The following is a 20202-nucleotide window of genomic DNA, read 5'->3' on the forward strand; positions in this document are numbered from 1 at the left end:
TCTTTAATTTCATCAAGTAATGAATAGCCAAATTGATTAGCAGCTTATAATGTGTATGAATTTCTATATAGCAGAAAGTTATCACTTCAACTGTGTCTTGTTGAATAAAAATTTTGGGGTTTCTCTCTTCTACACACATTGACAACCATACTGAAGGGGAATTAATTTTCTTTCTCAATATTTGTCCAAGAAAATAACAATCATTGAGTGTAAACAGTGTTGCCACCCCACAAAACTGACTCAATAGGTTCACCATAAGGTTTCTTTCCTTTCACATCGTTGTTGAGAAGCTAAATATCCAACTTGTGAATAATGTCTATTAATCAAGAAAGAGTAGCAATTCGTCAAAATTCCCAGTTTTCAGATCCATGTTTCTCTTTGCTTTCTCAGGGCTTTGAGAATCTTTTAAAAAAAAAAAAAATCATCATTCAGTATCCCACAAAAGAGAAGCTTATGTCATGTGGTGGGGTAGTTTTGACTTACCAAAAAAGTGGATTGAAGCCTTGTCAGAATGCTTATTGGGCATCTCATTATCTCAAATCTCCAAGACATATACAGTAAAGATCCTGGAAACGAAAAAAAAGCTATACTTTCACCATACATGTTCAAAATTAGTCAACTGATACTGTTCACATTTAACTTCAGCATAATACAAATTTGAGGCTATTCAACAAGATTTGTTGGAAGGCTGTGCTTGCACATATAGTTAACCATGAATGAAGATGAGTTTTAATTCAGTAATATTAGAATTTTTTAAAATATTTGAAGATTTCAAGTTTGAGTTTTAATCATAACTAACGCCAAAAAAAAAAAAAAAACTTTTTGAGTTATTTTTGATTGGTTAAAACCCAGGTTAAAGTTTGATCAGAACATAAAATCAATGGAACTCGCATGCAATGAAATGTCTTTATATCCATCATGAACCTAATCTATGCAATACTCAATTGCATTTGATTTATGACCCCCAGAAAGTTGAGTCATGTGAAAAATTGTCTAAGTGGAAGATATATATATATATCTTCCACTTAGACATATATATATATATATATATATATATATAAGGGAAATTGCTTTTGGCTGCGTCCATGTGGAGATTTGTCTTGACTTTGCTTCTTATAAATTGATGAAGCAGAGGAGCTTTATGCATCTACCATCGCACTTTAGAAGATACTTTATCTCCTTGTGCAAAATCCGCCAACAAATTACCATTAAAATCACAAGTGGAAAGCATTATCACAGCCTCCACATTTTGAAAATTATAATTCCCATGCTTGAGACTTTTCATATTTAACTTCCCAACTGTGATTAAGAACAAGTAGAAAACTGAGAGTTTATCACAGATATTCCCCACTTGGAACCCAAGAAACTTTTTCAGTCATTTGGCTTTGCCTTGTTGAATATTTTAAAGGGTGCAACCAAGGGTATAATTAATTTTGATTGCAATTCAAATTCAAAACTTTAATATCATTGAATTAAAATTTGGCAATATTATTATTATTATTATTATTAATTGATTGCATATTCAACTTTTGGATTGAATATTGAATGCAAAATGCACTTTTTTTTCGCCTAATTTCTCTAGTCCTATGAAATCAAACTTGATTTTGGGTCTCAATATCCTGGTCCTTGTGGTCATAAACAGCCCAGCTACACTCGAAGGTGACATCCAGAAAATAGAGCATGAAAACCAGGACAAAACAACACAAAAACATAGGAATGGGCCCAAAGATCCACAAAAACAGAGGGAAAGAGAAGTAGAAGGCACGTAATCCTAACGACCAAAAATAGCTACCCCTATTGACGGACCTAGCCACATACTCTGCCGTCAGATGGTGGTGGTTGTGATCAGGTAACAATTTCTTGAACGGCACGTTAATGAGGATGCTTGCATGGCTATAATACCTGATGGATTGCACGTTCAGCAAGAAAGCCACCAAGAAACATACCAATATAGAGAAGAACTTTATAGACAATCCCAGTTCACTGGCATCTCCAAACTCAAAAATCCAAGCAGATCGATCACCTCTGGTGCCGCTGGTCATGAGCACCGCAATAACGGAGCTGAGCATGATTGCGGTGGATGCCAAAAGGGTAGATGCCATTATATTGTTTCGCAGAGTCTGCACAGCAAGAACTCCATTCTTGGCAGAGTCCTCCATCATGGCCTGAACCCAGAAGCGGCGATTGATGGTATTGACACCAATAACAGTCTTGGAAGGGTGGTTCATGATTCGATTGAAAAGCCATAAGTGATACGCCACCATTATAGCCAGCCCCAGAGGAACCAAGGTGTAGTCAAGAATTTTTTTCTCCATTACTAATTGATGGTGTTGTTGAACAAATGGATTTTAGAGGGTTTAGGAAGATGAGAATAAGATGGTTGTCGGAGAGAACAGGGATGTTTTGTTTTGGCTGGACTCAATTAATTGAGGCAATGGAGGCAAGAGAAAACGAAAGAGGCTTCCTTTAATTTATAGACGCACTGCAGAGTGTGTAAGTGGACTTTAGCCACGCAGACCACCATTTACCCATCACCCTGCCACCTTCCTTTTCCAATGCACCATCACTGTTTCTATTTTAATTTCCACCGCTATCTTGGGTTTGCCAAACCTCAATTTTAAACCCATTGTAAATGTGTGTAGTCACATTAGAATGATTAAAATTAGAGCTGTGTACTATTTTCTTATCAAACCGAATCGTTGTATTGTAGTGAAATAGGAAAATCGTTATAGTAAAAAATTAAATTTATGTTTATTATTTTAATTCAATTATATAAAAATAAATTAAAATTATATTAAATTGAAAAAATAATTTTATACATATATTTTTTATATTTTTTAATTTATTTTATAATTTTAATGTCAATATATGTAATTTAATATTATTTTTTATTTTTCTATCTCTTTTTAAATAATCTTATTCATAAATGTATTAAATCACTCTATAATCTTTAATTATCTGATTAAATCACATGTTTGTTAGTTATTAATTATATATGTATCTTTTAGTTAAAATCATATAATTAAGAAATATGTAAGAGATAATATAATATAACTAAGGACTATATATAAAATGTTTTTGATATTAATATTGTTATTTTAATGTTAATATATATTATTATTTTTATTATTGTTTTGATGTTAGAAATGTCTTATTATTTTTACTATTATAAAACAAGCACGATAATGTTGTAATTTTTATGTGTAAAAAATCGAGATTTGAATTGAAATTGAAATCAAATTAGAATCAGAATTATACTGAAATTACTTAAAATCAATTCAAACCGAAATCAAAGTTTGATTTTAAATCTAGTTCTTAAATATTAAAGAACCAAAGGTTTGACCTTGATTTGATTCTTAAGCAGAATTTAACTATAACCAGAACCCAACATGTATACCCTAATTAAAATAACTTTTTATATTGTTTTACTAAATTTTATGAATGAATATTATATTGTTCAAATTAATAATTTACGGTTAATATGCCAATCTTTGCAATATAAATAAAAATTAATATATTATAATATTAATTAATTTGATGAATAATATAACAATAAATTAATAAAAAAAATATAAAAATAATTTATAGTTAATATGATAACACTATGCAATATGAATAAATAAAATATTATTGATTATGATATTCATCAATTTAATTAACATAATAGTTATCAGTAAAATTTAACTATAAATTAGTACAAAAATTATTTTAATACCCTAATTTTAAATGCGTTTATCACATTACACTTATATAATGGATAAAAATTATAAATATCAATGCATAAATTTTAACATAATTAAAAATATTATGAACAGGAGATATTTTAATAAAAAAATATATTTATATTATTTAAAATAATATATGTATATATATTATTTTAAATTTAAATATAATGTATATAATTATCTAAATATAAAATATATAATTTATTTAAATGTAAATTTTTAAAAATAAGGAACTAATTTATTTAATTTTTAGTTCATTAAAATATTAGACACTTAATTGTTTTAATGGCAACAACTATTTTATAAAGGGATTAAAAAGTGAGCAATTAACTTACATAATTTTAAAAGTATAGAGACTAAGTAGCATATTTCATCAAATATCAGAAAGTAAATTATAAATTATTTTTTATTTTTTCTCTTAATTTTAATTTATTATAAAAATTTCTTTAACTTTAATTTTTTTATTGACTTACAAATTAAAAAAAAAATTAAAGTACCTAAATATCCTTCCTGTCACACCTTATTCTTTCATAAGGCATGACATGATCCCGTAGTATACCTAATGAATTATCGAATTTCGCTTATCGATAACTCATTAAATACACTACAAAGAATTTTAAAACAATTCCAATACATTTGAGAGTTTCAAATGACTATAAAATAGTGGTTAAAGTATCCTTTTAAATTTAGGGAGATGTCATTTTTTTTTTCCTTATTTTTTAAATTTTACAAAAATTTTGGCAGAATAACAACTATAATTATAAGAAAAAAGTTCTTCAATTTACTTGAAAAAGCCAATTTATAATAACACCCAAGTTCAATCTCAACATTTTCAACATTTCACAATTCATTCCCCATTTTCATTTCAAGGCAATCAATACTTATATAGAAATAAGATTTCAATATTCACAAACTCAAATGTTATACAAGATTTTTGTACAACTGCTCATCTGTCTTAAAATACATACAGATCAAATTACATAAAAAAAAAAATTACAAAGGGTATAACTGATATATCCGGAAATGGTAAAAATCTAGCTATAATCCCCGCTGCAAGCAGCTCAATTCGCTGCTTTATCTATCTCCTTACCTGCGACAGCATAAACAAGCTATCGCTGAGTATTACACTCAGTGATGCACAACTATAATTTTTAAAAGTCACTAAAAGCGTAATTTATCAATTGATAAGCAGGAATTTAAAATTTTCACAAATCCATAAATCACAAAGTTGATACCAATATTTTTAATAACACTTTATCTAAATAAATTGCAAATAATAGTGTTGCCAATAATTTACATAACTTAGGTCACGACACAAAATTTCACAATCAATGTCGTGTTGTACACCACGACAAAGCAATCTACAACCTCACTAACCGAAATTAATGAGGGAGGTGGCTAGCTAGCTATATGAGTACTCATCTGAACTCAACCAGTTGATATAATCAAACTCGACCCCAATGAATGGAGGAGAAACACAATATGAATTGTCATGCCAAGTGTGGTTTCAAAACAAATCTAAACAATTTCATTCAAAAATTTCATTGCAAGCCAATAATCACATTTCATTCATAATTTTTCTCTTATAGGTTTGGCAATACACAAATCCTCAATTTAAAATTTTCAATACAAATAAAATCATAAATCATTCATATAGGCTCATTCAAAGCAATTCTAAATTGAAAGCAAAGAATTAGAAATAATTGTGCTCAAACCTTTTTTATACTTCCTTTCACTTAGTTCAATTTTCTCCCTCTTTAGGAGGCTCCTTTTCTACTGAAAATAAACAATGGAGATGTCATAATACTTATCCCAACTATCTCTAATAATTACTCAAGTGAAGGTATAATGAATGCCTAAGTTACTTATATAATTTTAAGAAATTTAAGTTATGGACAGTTTTGAACCTTAACTTAGTTGAATTTTCACCCAAAGTCAACCTACTTCCAATCCTCATTTAATGATATGATCTTAATGAAAGTTGTTCCTTTATGTGTTAAGTTTAATTTCCAATTTGAATCACTAAATTTGGAGTTGTATAGCTCTAGTTATGATCAATTAACGAAGTGATGGTCGAGTGACCAATATTGGTCTAGAACAGGGCAAATTCTAGAACTCAAATTGATCAAGCTAATTGAACTAGTTATGGTCATAATTTGAATTAGTGTTCTTCATGTGATTTGTTCAACTATGTCTCATGGATATCAGGTTCAAAATTTTCTAAATTTGGGGCTGTATAGGATGAGTTTTGGTAATTAAATCAACCTGGACTTATAACCCTACAACTCCATAATTTCAGGTTCCAGATCAGGTTTTGCAATTCACATTTGAGGTCCTTACTCTCACAATTTGAGTAAGGTTCCTGAATTAAAGTTGTAACCCTAAGTCTTAAGTTTTCATATCATTTTGGCTCATCTCATTTGGAATTTTCTAATGAAAGTTATGGTCTAATTACTATTCTAGGGTCAAATGGATAAATTGGTTCCAATGTAGGAATTCCAGATTGGGAAGTCTTGAATTGTCCTAACAATTTCCCTAAGTTTTTTCAGGATCTAGGTTTTGGTCAAAACATCAAAGTTATAGTTCTAAGTCTTATAAAGATTTTGGCTTTTGAATCACTATATTTGTAGTTTTGTAGCCCAAGTTATGGCATTTTTGCCAAAACTGGTCGAATGGCCATTTTTCCAGGATTTCTGGGTTAGGTTTGGTTCTAGTAGATTTATTGGACTAACTTTGCTTAGCAATTTGATTGGGTTAGGATTAGTATTACTGATCCACATGAAAAATGTTCTACTATGTCGAAGCTCTTCATAGGTTTAAAAATCAGGTCATTTGGAGCTTTCTATAATGAGTTATGCCTAATTGACCAAACACTGTTTATTTTGTCATTTCTGCCCAGGTTCAGGACACTAAGTCCAGATTCAAGCCAATTTTAAAATCACTTATGGTCAGTTTTTGGGCAAAGTTTCTTCATGAAATTTGTGGCTTTAGGTCTTAAGTTTCATCTCCAATTAGCCTCACACCAATTGAAGCTGTCTAGCTCTAATTATAGCCATTCAAACCCACTGGACTCAAAGGTCCAGAAATCCAGCAATTCACACATTACAATTCTATCAATTCCCTTCATCAGTTCACTTTAATTCTCAATCCAAACACACCAAATGGCCACAATTAAGCATAATAAACATCAATTAGTCAACACATCACAAAACCCTAATTTTTAACAAACTCTAATCTTCCATCCTTCCAATTTCATACATCCATGCAATTCAATCACACCATCCAAGTATAAACCATCACCTAAGCTAGAATTCATAGTCAAATGAATCAAAACACATCAAATCCTACACCCCCCCATGGCTGGCCGAATTGTGTAGCCCTCCATACTTACATATTTCTTTCTTTTCTTAAGTTAATTTTCCTCCTCACAACCTTAATTCAAAGATTACTTAACTAATTAAGGTAGAAAGGAAACTTACCTTGTTGAGCAGAATTTGTAGCTTTCAAATCTCTTCAAATTCTTTGTTTTAATGGCAGCCAAACTTCCTACCAAGGCCAAATAATGGTTATGGAAATTAGGAGGAAATTCAAGGTTTTTTGGAGTTTTGGACATTCATCAATGGAGGAAAATTCGAGAGATTAGAGAGAGAGAGGGAGCCAGTTGCTAGAAGGAAGAAGAAGTGAATTTTTTTTCTTTTTTTATTTTGTCTCTTTTATGTTATAATTATCCTCAATTTATATAATTAAAAATTAAAATTTTAATTGTGTCATGCTTGCATCATTGTGATGTCATAAATCCCATTTAAGTGTGAATTTCTTTTCTTTCATTTTCTTTTCTTTCCCTACACCTATTCATTTTTAATTTTTTTTCATTATTTTAATCTCATACATTTTTAATGGACAAGTAAGTCAAAATTCACCTCTAAGAGTGAATTGACCAAAATGCCCCTCATCGATTCTAATCCATCTTTCTAATAGTGCTTGGTTACCCATTGAGTTTTGATTCACTTATTTAAACTTGTTCTCTTTTTATTTCCGTGGCATTCTAGTTCCTAATAATTTCGCAACTATCCCTTGACCTACGGTGTCATGGGATCCTATACGAATTTAGGGTAGCAACTGAGCTCACAGTCACTTCCCGAGTTGGTCACTCATCGCTGGGACCTCGGCTCATTTAACCAATTATGCTTTGTTTTATGTATTTCCCATTCACCTTCATGTAATTTCTATTAATTTTTATTTATGGCTTTCCTGGGTGGTTTAGGTATGGTTCTAGACATTTTAACCGTCCGGACAGACACTAGTCATAAGAACAGTAAAATGTATAGATTACTTAGTATGAGGGTGTTACACTTCCACTACCCAAAACCCCTTCTTCTTCTTCCTTTCTCACTCCCCTCCCTTAGTCTTACAGTCTTGCTAAACTTTCTCCCTCCCTTGTGCAAGAAAGGTGGCACCTGCCCAACCCAACCTTCTTGGCTTCTTCCATCATCAACCAACATACAATCTCTCTTCTATTCCCATTCCTCAACCTCAAGTCTCAATCCAGCGATTTCTGTCACCTGCTTGTTCATCGCCTTAAAATCCATGCTCTGCTGCTATGCAACACACCGACACAATGTCACTTCTTCTCTTTGCTTCACTATAAAAAAATTCAACACCTCTTGTCATTTGCCTAACTACCAACTCTAAACTCTGATTCTCTTCTTTTTGGCTTATCTATTGGCAATACTACACTACATCATTTCTGTCCTCTAAAAGATACTCTATAACCAAAAAAGGATATTTTAGAGAAGTTTGATGTGAAGTAAAGAGAAGATAATGTTGAGTTGCATAAGAGAACTAGGAAGTCTTTTGCCTTGCACAAACTGGTAGAGCTTCTGCGTTTTGATTGCATAACGTTAGAATCATGCATGCATTGAATGATGAAAGCATGAGTTTGATATGTATGGTATATTATCTGTTAGAATTATGACTCAAAATCCTAGTAAGATTTGAAGAGACATTTTCCTAATTTGAGTAGAAAAAATATTCCTTAATAGAATAGAGGAATATTTCTATATAGAGTAAAATTCTTGTTGTTGTGTTATTCTTAAATTGAGTGGGACTCGTAATCATATTAAGATTGAGGGAATTAATATTATAAATAGAAGAATGATGAAAAAGGTTATTTGTCTTTCAGCTCATGGAGTGAGGCTGTCACCCATTGTTGATAGAGGCATTGCCAATTACTACGGATTTAGCTCTACCCATTGATGAGTAGCTTTTGCCTATTGCAGTGGAGAGAGGCTTCGGCCTAAGGTGAAGAAATGAAATAGAATTCAAGAGGAAGGAATTTTTATCCATTGGTGAGAGTGCTCTTATCCATATAGTTGAAGACACCCTTTGTGGTGTAGTGTTGTAATAGTAAATATATTGGGTTATGTCTAGAGGAGATTGAGGGGACTAACTAATATATTTATTATGAGTAATTTGATGTAGCGTGAGTTCTCTTGAGTGTAATTAGATCTATGAATAGTATAGCTTTGACCTTGTAATGATGATTTATTATTATTGATAGTAGAAGATGACATATCCGTAGATGTAGTCCTATGTTGAGAGGGTGAACTACGTAAATATTGGTATTTTATGTATTTATTTTATTTCTTTTACAGTTTATATACTTCCACAGTACATAATAAATTGGTATCAGAGCATGGGAAAGATCTTGGTGAGTTTAGTTGAAGGTGGAGCTACTGCGACACGTGGAAATTCGTATATGCAACAATGGTGGTGGTGGATAGTTGAAATTGAAGTGGAGCTCTTGATGCAAAATCAATAAGATTAATGAACCGAAAATTTTTTGAAGATAGAAGCAAGTTACACCCAAGATGAAGATTGAAGAGATTGTTGATTTGAAGCATTCAAGCCCAAGCATGAAGATGTGATGATTGAAGGCACCCAAGAATTTGAGATATGCAATGGTTTATGGATTTTTGAGTCAAGGTGGAGATTATTAGAATTATGACTCAAAATCCTAGTAAGATTTGAAGAGACCTTTTTCTAATTTGAGTAGAAGAAATATTTCTCAATAGGATAGAGAAATATTTTCTATATAGAGTATAATTCTTATTTTAGTATTATTCCTAAATTGAGTGGGACTCTTAATTAGATTAGGATTGAGGGAGTTAACACTATAAATAGAAGAATGATGGAAAAGGTTATTTGGCTTTCAGCTCATTGAGTGAGACTGTCACCCATTGTAGAGAGAGGCATTGCCAATTGCTGCGGATTTGGCTCTGCTCATTGATGAGGGGCTTTTGCCCATTGCAGTGGAGAGAGGCTTCGGCCTAAGGTAAAGAAATGACATAGAATTCAAGAAGAAGAGATTCTTATCCATTGGTGAGAGGGCTCTTGCCCATATAGTTGAAGATACCCTTTGTGGTGTAGTATTTTAATAGTAAATATATTGGGTTATGTTTAGAGGAGATTAAGAGGGACTAACTAATGTATTTACTATGAGCAGTTTAATGCAGTGTGGGTTCTTTTGGGTGTAATTGGATTTATGGATAATATAGTTTTGAGCTAGTAATGATGATTTATAATTATTGATAGTGAAAGATTGCATGCCCGTAGATGTAGCCCTATGTTGAGAGGATGAACCACGTAAATATTGGTATTTTGTGTATTTGCTTTTTTTTTTTTTTTTTTTGCAATTTATATATTTCCGCAGTCCACAACATTATCCTTTTATATTATGTGAATGTATGATTCCTAGTGTTAAATTATATGATGTATTACCAAGTCAAGTGTTCAATTCTATGTACCCATTTTAGTCCAAGCAATGGTAAGATTCTTAAGAAAATGAGCCGAGTAACTCACCCCCTAAAAGTTAGCTCAGAAAAGAGGGGGGGGGGGGGGGGGGGAGAATCAAGGGATCTTAGCACACTCCCTCTCACGCTGAAGACCAAATATTTGAAGTGTGAAACACTTATGAAAAGCCTAAATATTGATTGGAGAAACTCTAATATCATCTTAAGAAAATGCACCAGGTCTAACTCACCCCCCAAAGAGTTAGCTTAAGGGGAGAGACGTGTCCAAGGCCATATAAGGAGCTTATTACTCCTATCCCAAATCATTGTGGGATCTTAACAAAGATGAATTAATTTTCACACATCCGTTGTCCATATACATGCATGAATGAGAAAGAGTGTGATCACCCCTTGTACAAGCACCTAGAGTAATGCCGTATCCACGTTAACAACGTTGACAATCAACTAAAATTCAAGATTCATTAATTGAGATATGAGCAAATGAGCTAGTTGGTGCTATCAAAGGTGAATTTGTTATTCATTTACTCGGTAAAAATTAAATAGAACTGCTGTTAATTAAAATATAAAAAAGCTTAACATTAAGAATTATTAAACTTGATGATCTAAAATTAAAAAATTTATCAAATTTATTTTGAATTTAATTTTTCAAAGTAATCATGAAAAATAAGTTTAATTAAAATTGTAGATTAAATAAAATAAATAGCATAATTTTAATTTATGAAAGAATTTTTTTTAAAATTTGAATTAATATGAAAAAATTATAGCAAGTGAGAGATTCCAAAAATAGCAACACAATTATGAGAAGAGTCATTAAATTTTAAAATTAATGAAAAGAATATGAAGTAATGTACTATACTTTCATTTGATAATTTTATCAAATAATTTAAATTTTAAAGAATAGAAATCGGAGATTGTGCTAAAATAGAGTTAATAAAGAATAAAAAGCTAAAATGCAATGATGTTTTGAATTTTTTCTTTTTGGCAAAATAATATGTTGTTTCATTGTTGATATCATTTTTTCAATAGGGCACTAAAAAATTTAGAGGTTTTTTTTATAAAATTATTAATAAACCCTTAAAAAAATTTTAAAATATTGGGATCCACAGTGCCTAGTAATAGTAAAAAATTGATTTTACTACTATGTCTATAATCCTAAAAAAAATTTAAAATTTTTATTAAAATTTTATGGAACCAGTGACTCATAAAATTTATATGATAAGAGTAAAAAATACTATTTTTTGAGAAATTATCACTATATCCTTAAAAAATTTAAAAAAACTGAGGGAACTCCTTTAGCTACTACGTCCCTGGATTCCCATGCTTGAGACTTTTCATATTTAAGTAGAAAACTAAGAGTTCACCATAGAAATTCCCCAGTAAAAGGCCGCCAGAAACTTTTTCAGTCACTTGGCTTTGTAAAGAATGTGAAAAAACAGATTGTCTTGGTATGCAAAATTTAAATATTATATAGACTCGAGTTCGAGATCTCATAATTTTAAAAATAACTTAAATATCATTAAGCTGAAACTTATTATAACATTATTGATTACATATCAGGAGCATTATATATATAACGTGCATTTGCAATTTAATTCTATTCAACTTTTGGATTGAATATTGAATGCAAAATGCACTTTTTTTTAACCTAATTTCTAGTATTATAAAATCAAGTTTCATTTTGGGTCTCAATTTCCTGGTCCTTGTGATCATAAACAGCCCAGCTACACTCAAAGGTGACATCCAGAAAATAGAGCATGAAAACCAGGACAAAACAACACAAAAACATAGGAATTGGCCCAAAGATCCACAAAAACAGAGGGAAAGAGAAGTAAAAGGCACGTAGTCCTAATGACCAAAAATGGCTACCCCTGTTGACTGACCTAGCCACATACTCCGCTGTCAGATGGTGGTGGTGGTGATCAGGTAACAAGTTCTTGAAGGGGACGTTAATGAGGATGCTTGCATGGCTATAGTACCTAATGGATTGCACGTTCAGCAAGAAAGCCACCAAGAAACATGCCAATATAGAGAAGAACTTTATAGACAATCCCATCTCACTGGTATCCCCAGAGTCAAAAGTCCAAGCAGATCGATCCACTCTGATGTCCTTGGTCATGAGCAAAGCAATAACGGAGCTGAGCATGATGGCCGTGGATGCCAAAACTGTAGATGCCATTATATTGTTTCGCAGAGTCTGCACAGCAAGAACTCCATTCTTGGCGTTGTCCTCCATCATGGCCTGAACCCAGAAGCGGCGATTGATGGTATTGACGCCTATAACAGTCTTGGAAGGGTGGTTCATGATTCGATTGAAAAGCCATATGTGATATGCCACCATTATAGCCAGCCCCAACGGAACCAAGGTGTAGTCAAGAAATTTTTTCTCCATTATTGATTGATGATGTTGAACAAATGGATGGTTCGAAGAAGATGAAAACGTGATGGTTGTTGGAAAGAACACGGGTCTCTTCTGGTTGGACTCAATAAAATGAGGTGATGGAGATAAAGGGACAACTAGAGAGGCCTTATTTAATTTGTAGACGTACAGTTGAGAGTGTATTAGTGGACTTGAGCCGCACAGCAGACCATCAATTTAAAAATAATATCAATAATAATGGTAATTAATATAACGTAATTGACTTTAGATACCAACTTAAATGACAAAATATAATGTCCAACGTTTTACTATTATAAAAATTAAGGGTTACCTTTCTTTCCCATTAAATAAATATTTAATGATAAAATTAAATTTTAATTTAAATGGATTTCATTTCTTTGATTGCATCAAATGCCATTTCTCTACACACAATAAGATATCTCTTCTCACAGTGCTTTCCTCCTCATCTAGTACTTTTAAATTACTCTTTAATTTACTCTGCCATTCTTTTTTTTTTTTATCAGTCTCATAATATTTATTTATAATTCTATTAATTCTTAATTTCCTATAATATTAAAAAGAATCCGTTAAATTTTAAGAATAATCACAATATCACTACACTTCAAAGTAATATTTTATTTTTTATTATTTTATTTTTATTATTATTATTTTCTAACACCCATCACTTTACCCCCTTCCTTTTTCCAATATACCGTCACGGTTTCTAGTTTAATTTATATCATTTGGATTTGCCACCGTCCTTTTTTTGAATTTGTTTGATTCTTGTTTTTTAATTTTAATTTATTATAAAAAAATTTCTTAAATTTAATTTATATTAAAAAATTCTTCTAGCCTGTAACAATTGATTTACAAATTAAAAAAATAAATAAAATTACTTAAATATCCTTCTCTTGCCCTAATCCCTTCACCTAGGTGAAGTAATTTAACTGATTGTCTCTAATTTATATTAAAAAATTCTTCTAGCCTATAACAATTGATTTACAAATTAAAAATATAAATAAAATTACTTAAATATCCTTCTCTTGCCTTAATCCCTTCACCTGAAGTAATTTAACTGATTGTTTCTCAGCTTAGATGGTTGTATCGACAGCATCCCTCTAACTTCAATGTATATAATAAAAATAGTATCTCAATTTGAATATCATTAAAGTCTTCGTAACATTTGCAGGTTAATTTATAGCTAATTTTTATCATTATGAAATCATTACTTAACTCAGATAAGTGTACCATAACCATTCTTTCTTATATTATATAAATAATTTTAATATAAAATATGCTTAATAATAATTTAAGATTGGATACATTATTTTGTTCATGTAAGAAAGAATAAAAAAGAAAAAAAAAACTACACATAATATCAACCTACATAAAAAAAAAAAAAGAAAATAATCCATAATTAGAGAGTTTGGGTATAATTAAAATAAAATCAAATAATATATATCATTAAACTTTTTTTTTTTAATTACACTAAAATAAGATCGATGAAGATATATTAGATATGAATCCTTCAGACATTAACCTAAAAGTCGAATAATTTCTCTATAAAATTGTTCTGATTTGTATTTGTTTCAATATGGTGGCCATCCTATCGTGGAATTGCGAAGGTTTGGGCAGTGGAAAGAAAAGAAATACAAGGTTAATTAGCGGTTCTTCGAACAAAGGGAGTTGGTGAATCTTCCAATCATGCATTGAGCAATTATGCTTTAAGCCTTTCTTCGGGTCTACTACGGTTCCGTAGGCTTGGTGTTTTTTTAACTGTTTTTTTCTTTGGGATTGGGACTAGCTGTTCGTCTCGAGTCTGATATTCTGTCCATATGTTGCTGCAGTCAATCGTCTCATGCCCTGCTACTGCTTGGTGTTTTGATCTTAGGCACTCAGTTGTTTGGCTTGTCAGTATTGGGCACCTTTTTTTTTTTTTTTTTCTGCATGTTGTTTTCTTGTATCTTGGTGCATTGTGTTGTAACCTTGTTGTTTTCTCCTGATAAAATAAATTTATTGCTTATGAAAAAAATTAAAGTCAAATGAAAAATAATAAAAGTAAAACTTATATTATTATTATTATTATTATTATTATTATTATTATTATTATTATTTCTTTAAAAAATTATTATTATTATTATTATTATTAAGAAGATAAATTAAACAAATAAATAATTATATATGTATTTATTTATAAACATATTAGACTATTTCTAAAAGTATGATTTTTATTTTAAATAAATAGAAAATAAATAAATAAAAATTTTAAACTAAATTACATAATCATAATTTATAATTTATTATGAATTTTTTAATCAAAATTTCAAAGAAAACATATTAAATTTAAATTTAAATTTAAAAATATTTGTAATGCACACTAAAGTTAGGGACGATTATGATACATCCATTTAAATTAAGGAACTGTAAGTGAAATTTAATCATAGATTAGCTTAGCAGTAGCGAGGTTGCTACTGCCCAACCAACCTACTTCCATCATCAACCAACAACCAAAATCTCTTCTTCAATTCTATTCCTGGACGTCAAGTCTCAATCCAGTCACTTATGTCATCTATTCATCGCCTCAAAATCCATGACTTTGCTATTATGCAACACACTAGGACAACATATTTTCTTCTCTTTGCTTCAATATAAAAATTCAACCACCTCTCGTCATTTGCCTAACTCCCATGGCAATAGACTACGTCATTTTTGTCCTATAAATGTCTTCTTTAATTAAAAGATACTTCTTAGCCAAAAATGATAGAGAAGAAGATGTTGAGTTACATAAGAGATTTAGGAAGAAGGCTTTTTGAGTTTTTTCCATCAATTTTGCCTACCAGAAATTGTTGGAGCTTCTCTGCAGATGTGGAGGTTATATATTTATTGATACAGTAGTACTCTAAAATACAAACATTATCCAATGTAGATAAGCATCTCTATTTATCTGGATTTCTAATTCCACTCTAATTGGACTTCCTTTAAAATAGGAATCTATTATAATCATACTTCTCATCTAAACAAGAGTCTACTTGATGCCTATATAAGAGGTTCAAGCCTCTATAGTCAGGTACATTGTTCTCTCTAGTCAATTATTATTTATCTCAGTTCTAATTACTAACTTAAGCATAGGAAGGATTGCTTAAGGCAACCCACCTAGTGTTTTTCTTTTATCATACGAGTCCAGACCTGTAAAAAAAATCCACGAATAGCATCAGTGATGCTATCTGTAGAATGACAAAAAAAAAATTTGTGTCTCTTCCTCATGTTATTTATACTTTGAATACAAAATAAAGGAAGAAATCAAGTAAGTGAAAGGTTTGTGGTTTACAACAACTCAGCCAAAAAAATTTTATCACTGTCATTTAAGATTTCTTCAAAGTATCTAAGAAAATCTCCAAAGAATACATTACTTGCCAAAGAGCCAACAATTGCAAAGAATCCTAGGGGGGGCATAAGTCTAACCTAAAACCAAACTGAAAGATTTGGATATATAAGAGGAGTTGGGTTGGGTGTGGGGTGTGTGGTGGTTGGGGAGACTAATGATGCTACATGCCCTAGACGGGGTATAGCCCTCCCAAGTGACCCGACCAGTTCTCAAATGGGTGCTTGGGTGCCTAGACGCCCAAAAAGAGAGAATTGTTCATCTTTCTCGGACAAGACTCCGAGATACTCGCATGGCCAAGTTAGAATCCTATTTCAAAGGGGACTCTTAAACCACTAAGGACTCTGGTAATAGATAAACTGATATATCTAGAGATTAACTACTATCATAACTCAATATTCCTAGTCTCAATGGAAGTTCATCTAATGCCTATATATATGGGAACTGACACATACGCACAATCTAATCTTGGTCTCTCAATTTTCTATTTTCATTCTCCAATTCCTTATACTTAGGCATCGAAGTGATGGTCAACTAACTCACCCGGTGTTTTTGAATTGTTTTGCAGATTCATATCCGTGAAGATTCTTGAGACAACATCATTTATATTCAGCCAAATTGGTCCCCCCGAATCATTGTGTTTTGTGGAATTTGAATTTATTGATTTGAAGTTTCATTTCTTTCGTTGAATTTTGTGTTGACGTGGGTTTTTAATTTGGGGTTTCTATTTTTTTTATATATAATATAATATTTAAATATTAATATTTAATTTATTAATAAATTTTAATTTAATAATATTGGATTTATTTTCAAATTTGCAATCTTAATTAGAATTAAATAAGAAATAATTCATTTAAATTTAAAATTATAGTAATAATTAATGAACAAAGAGTTAAAACTAATATAACAATTAGGGTAACTTCTAGTTTTCCCCTACTTTTAAGGCATAGGAAGTGGGGAAGTCTCCAGTTTGAGTTTCTCTATTTACCTATTATATGATTATTTACTTTTATGATGAAAAAGAGATAGATTTACCTCTCACTTTATAGCCCATTAATTATAGTGACTATAGTGCCTCCATTGAATTTTAAAAAAAAAAAATGAAGTTAAAACTAATATAAAGTTGCTTAGCTTAAAATTTATTTAAGGGAGAGTTTAATAAAATTGAAACTTATAGAATTAGGGTATTTTAAGGTATTAATTTCTTAAAATTTGAAAATGAAAATAATAAAAACAATATAATTTTTGAATAAAAATTTTCTTCGAGATCATCTTATATACTACTACTTTGAGTCAAAAATCTATCATATTATTACACACAAGGTAGTTGATGGCATCTTCAATCATGATACATAGTATATATTAGCATGAGAAGATCCCTAATAATGGGATTAATTTCAACAATTGTCCATGAATTTATACAATTGTAATATCACAGCCTTTTATCATAACAATATAGAATAAAACTCCCCCAATTTTTAAAATTTGCACAAAAATACTTTTAACCTCCAATCACCAATTTTCAGGTTAAACGCTGACATGGGTAAATTCAACGTGACACTTAGTCAATATTTCTCTCTCCTCTCTTATACCGCATCTAATAAGACCATCCTTCAACTTTACTAGTTGTAATACCATTGTCCTTTAACTATGTCATTTGTAATACTATTGTCCTTCAACTTATATTTATATGTTACGTCAGGTTGAATAAATGTTTTCTCCATTTATATTTTTCTTTTAAATTTCCCTATATATATATATATATATATATATATATATATATATATATATATATATATATACATATATATTATTTTAGGTAAATTACGTAATATATGAGCATGTGTGCCTTTACTCGTATAAATATAACATAAAAAGTATTAAAATTTAATACTCTAATTAAAACATGCAAAGCTTAGGCCCACTTCATTTTTAACAGGCCTAATCCTCCTGAGTCCAATCTAATCCACTAAGCCTAAGACATAAGCCCAGCCTTTGCATTTCATATGGTGGGCCAAGGATAGCCCATGGTTAACCTTTCTATTAAGGATGGTAATCGGTTAAATATTTTTGGATATTCAATTTAACTAACGAGTTCAAAATTTGTGTTGGAATCCGTTACCTAAATCTCTTATATAAATAATTAATTAAATATAAAATATTTACTTTTTATAATAATATTTATATATATTTTTCAATATTATATTTTAAATAAATAAAATTTAAAAATTTACAGAATTATTAAAATTTTAAAATCCTAATAATTAATTAAAAATATAAAATTAAATAATAATAATAATAATAATAATAATAATAATAATAATAGGATTTAAAACAAGTTCAAGTAATTTAATATAAATTTTAATTGAATTTAAAATAAAATTAATATTAAAATACTAATAAGATTCACATTAGTAATTTTCACAAGTATGCTACTCATTACCATCCATGGTCATCCTACATCATGACTCTCTTCTCTAAACTTTATAAAAGTGTAACAAAAAGTTAAAGCACATGCAAGTCACATCTGTGTGTTCTCCAATCATAGGGTTAAATAGTTACATTATTATAAAGTTCACATGTCAAATAGAATGCAACTAAAATTAAAGGTGTCAAGTAAATTTTTATGTAAACTTCAAAAAAATGCTTTCAACTATGTACAGCAATTTCAACTTTTGTAGCTGTATCTCAAAAGATTCTCAACAACTTCTCTCCTTTTGGCCCATGTAACTAACCTATGTTACAAGGTCATTGATCGAGAAAACAACTCGATTGCCATAACAGCTTCTTCAATGGCTAACTCAGCTGGCACAAACAACTTTGAATATTGCCATTACCAAGACGAAAACATAACACACATTGTTTTACTAATGAACATTGCTTTTTGTTTTATTTATTCACAACGCAACGTTTTATATATTATTCATCTCATAACAAATATGTAGGCCTGGGAGTAGGGGAGAGCAGTTTTCGGGTTAAACCGATTAACCGAACCAAAATTAGTGGTTCAGTTTGATTTTTCAATTTTATTGATGCGGTTCGGTTAGCATTTTCAAAGAGTTTCAGTTATCGATTTGGTTTGATTTTTTTATTAGTTATAATCGAAGAAACCGATAAAACCGAAAATAACACAAGCCTTTATAATTTTATGGGATTTCAAAGATTTCAGCCCAACACTTTCACACAACCCAACCCATGATTAATTCCCTAACCTGAAACTAAAACTAAAATTCTACCTTTCTCTTTCAGTCTTTCTTCCCATCTGTCGCTACTCTCGACTTTGTCTCCCCCAAAAACTAAAATCCCCAGCTTGCTTCCTTTTCGTCTCTCTTCTTCCTTGCTTGTGTGTGTGTATCTTCTTCAATCTTCATAGGGATTGAATAACTCATAGGATGTGGGCCGTGCCTGTGCATGTGTGTGTATCGTGGTATGCCGTTATTGCTCTCTGGACTCTAGTTGTTGCGATCTTTGTTCATCCATTGAAGACCTTGATATATGTAAGCTTTTTGGACATATGCCCCTTTTTCAATTTCAGATTCTTAGTTTCTCAATTAAGAATTTGTAGTTATATATATATATATATATATATATATATATATATATATATATATATAATCTGTTTGCATTTGATGCTTACTATCAAAATGATTATTGGGTTTCTTTTAATTGCTAAAAAAGTTGAATTTTTTTAGGTGTATTTTACTAGTTTTGTATTACTGTGTTAGTGTCACTTATATTCACAAATGATTATTGAGTTTATGTAACAAGAAAATCCATTTGAACATTTAGATGACGAGAAAACAGTATCAATCTTATGCATTCAGTCATAGCTAGAGAAGTTTGGAATTAGCCTAACAAGGAAACCTCTACTTAATTTTACATATAAGTAAAATGAAACAATCATTG

At 30.5% G+C, this 20202-nt stretch overlaps 2 protein-coding genes across 2 annotated transcripts; both read right to left on the reverse strand.

The window, feature by feature from the left end:
• Positions 1-1541: 1541 nt before the first annotated feature.
• LOC131171386 (uncharacterized) lies at positions 1542-2427 on the reverse strand. The gene has a single exon (XM_058131413.1). The coding sequence runs from the start codon at positions 2313-2315 to the stop codon at positions 1593-1595; it is 723 nt and encodes a 240-aa protein (XP_057987396.1). The 5' UTR covers positions 2316-2427; the 3' UTR covers positions 1542-1592.
• Positions 2428-12041: 9614 nt separating this feature from the next.
• Positions 12042-13025, reverse strand: LOC110644405 (uncharacterized). The gene has a single exon (XM_021797145.2). The coding sequence runs from the start codon at positions 12924-12926 to the stop codon at positions 12204-12206; it is 723 nt and encodes a 240-aa protein (XP_021652837.2). The 5' UTR covers positions 12927-13025; the 3' UTR covers positions 12042-12203.
• Between the last annotated feature and the right edge of the window lie 7177 nt (positions 13026-20202).

The sequence above is a fragment of the Hevea brasiliensis genome, chromosome 12 (genome assembly GCF_030052815.1).
Source record: "Hevea brasiliensis isolate MT/VB/25A 57/8 chromosome 12, ASM3005281v1, whole genome shotgun sequence".
NCBI classification, from domain to species: Eukaryota; Viridiplantae; Streptophyta; class Magnoliopsida; order Malpighiales; family Euphorbiaceae; genus Hevea; species Hevea brasiliensis.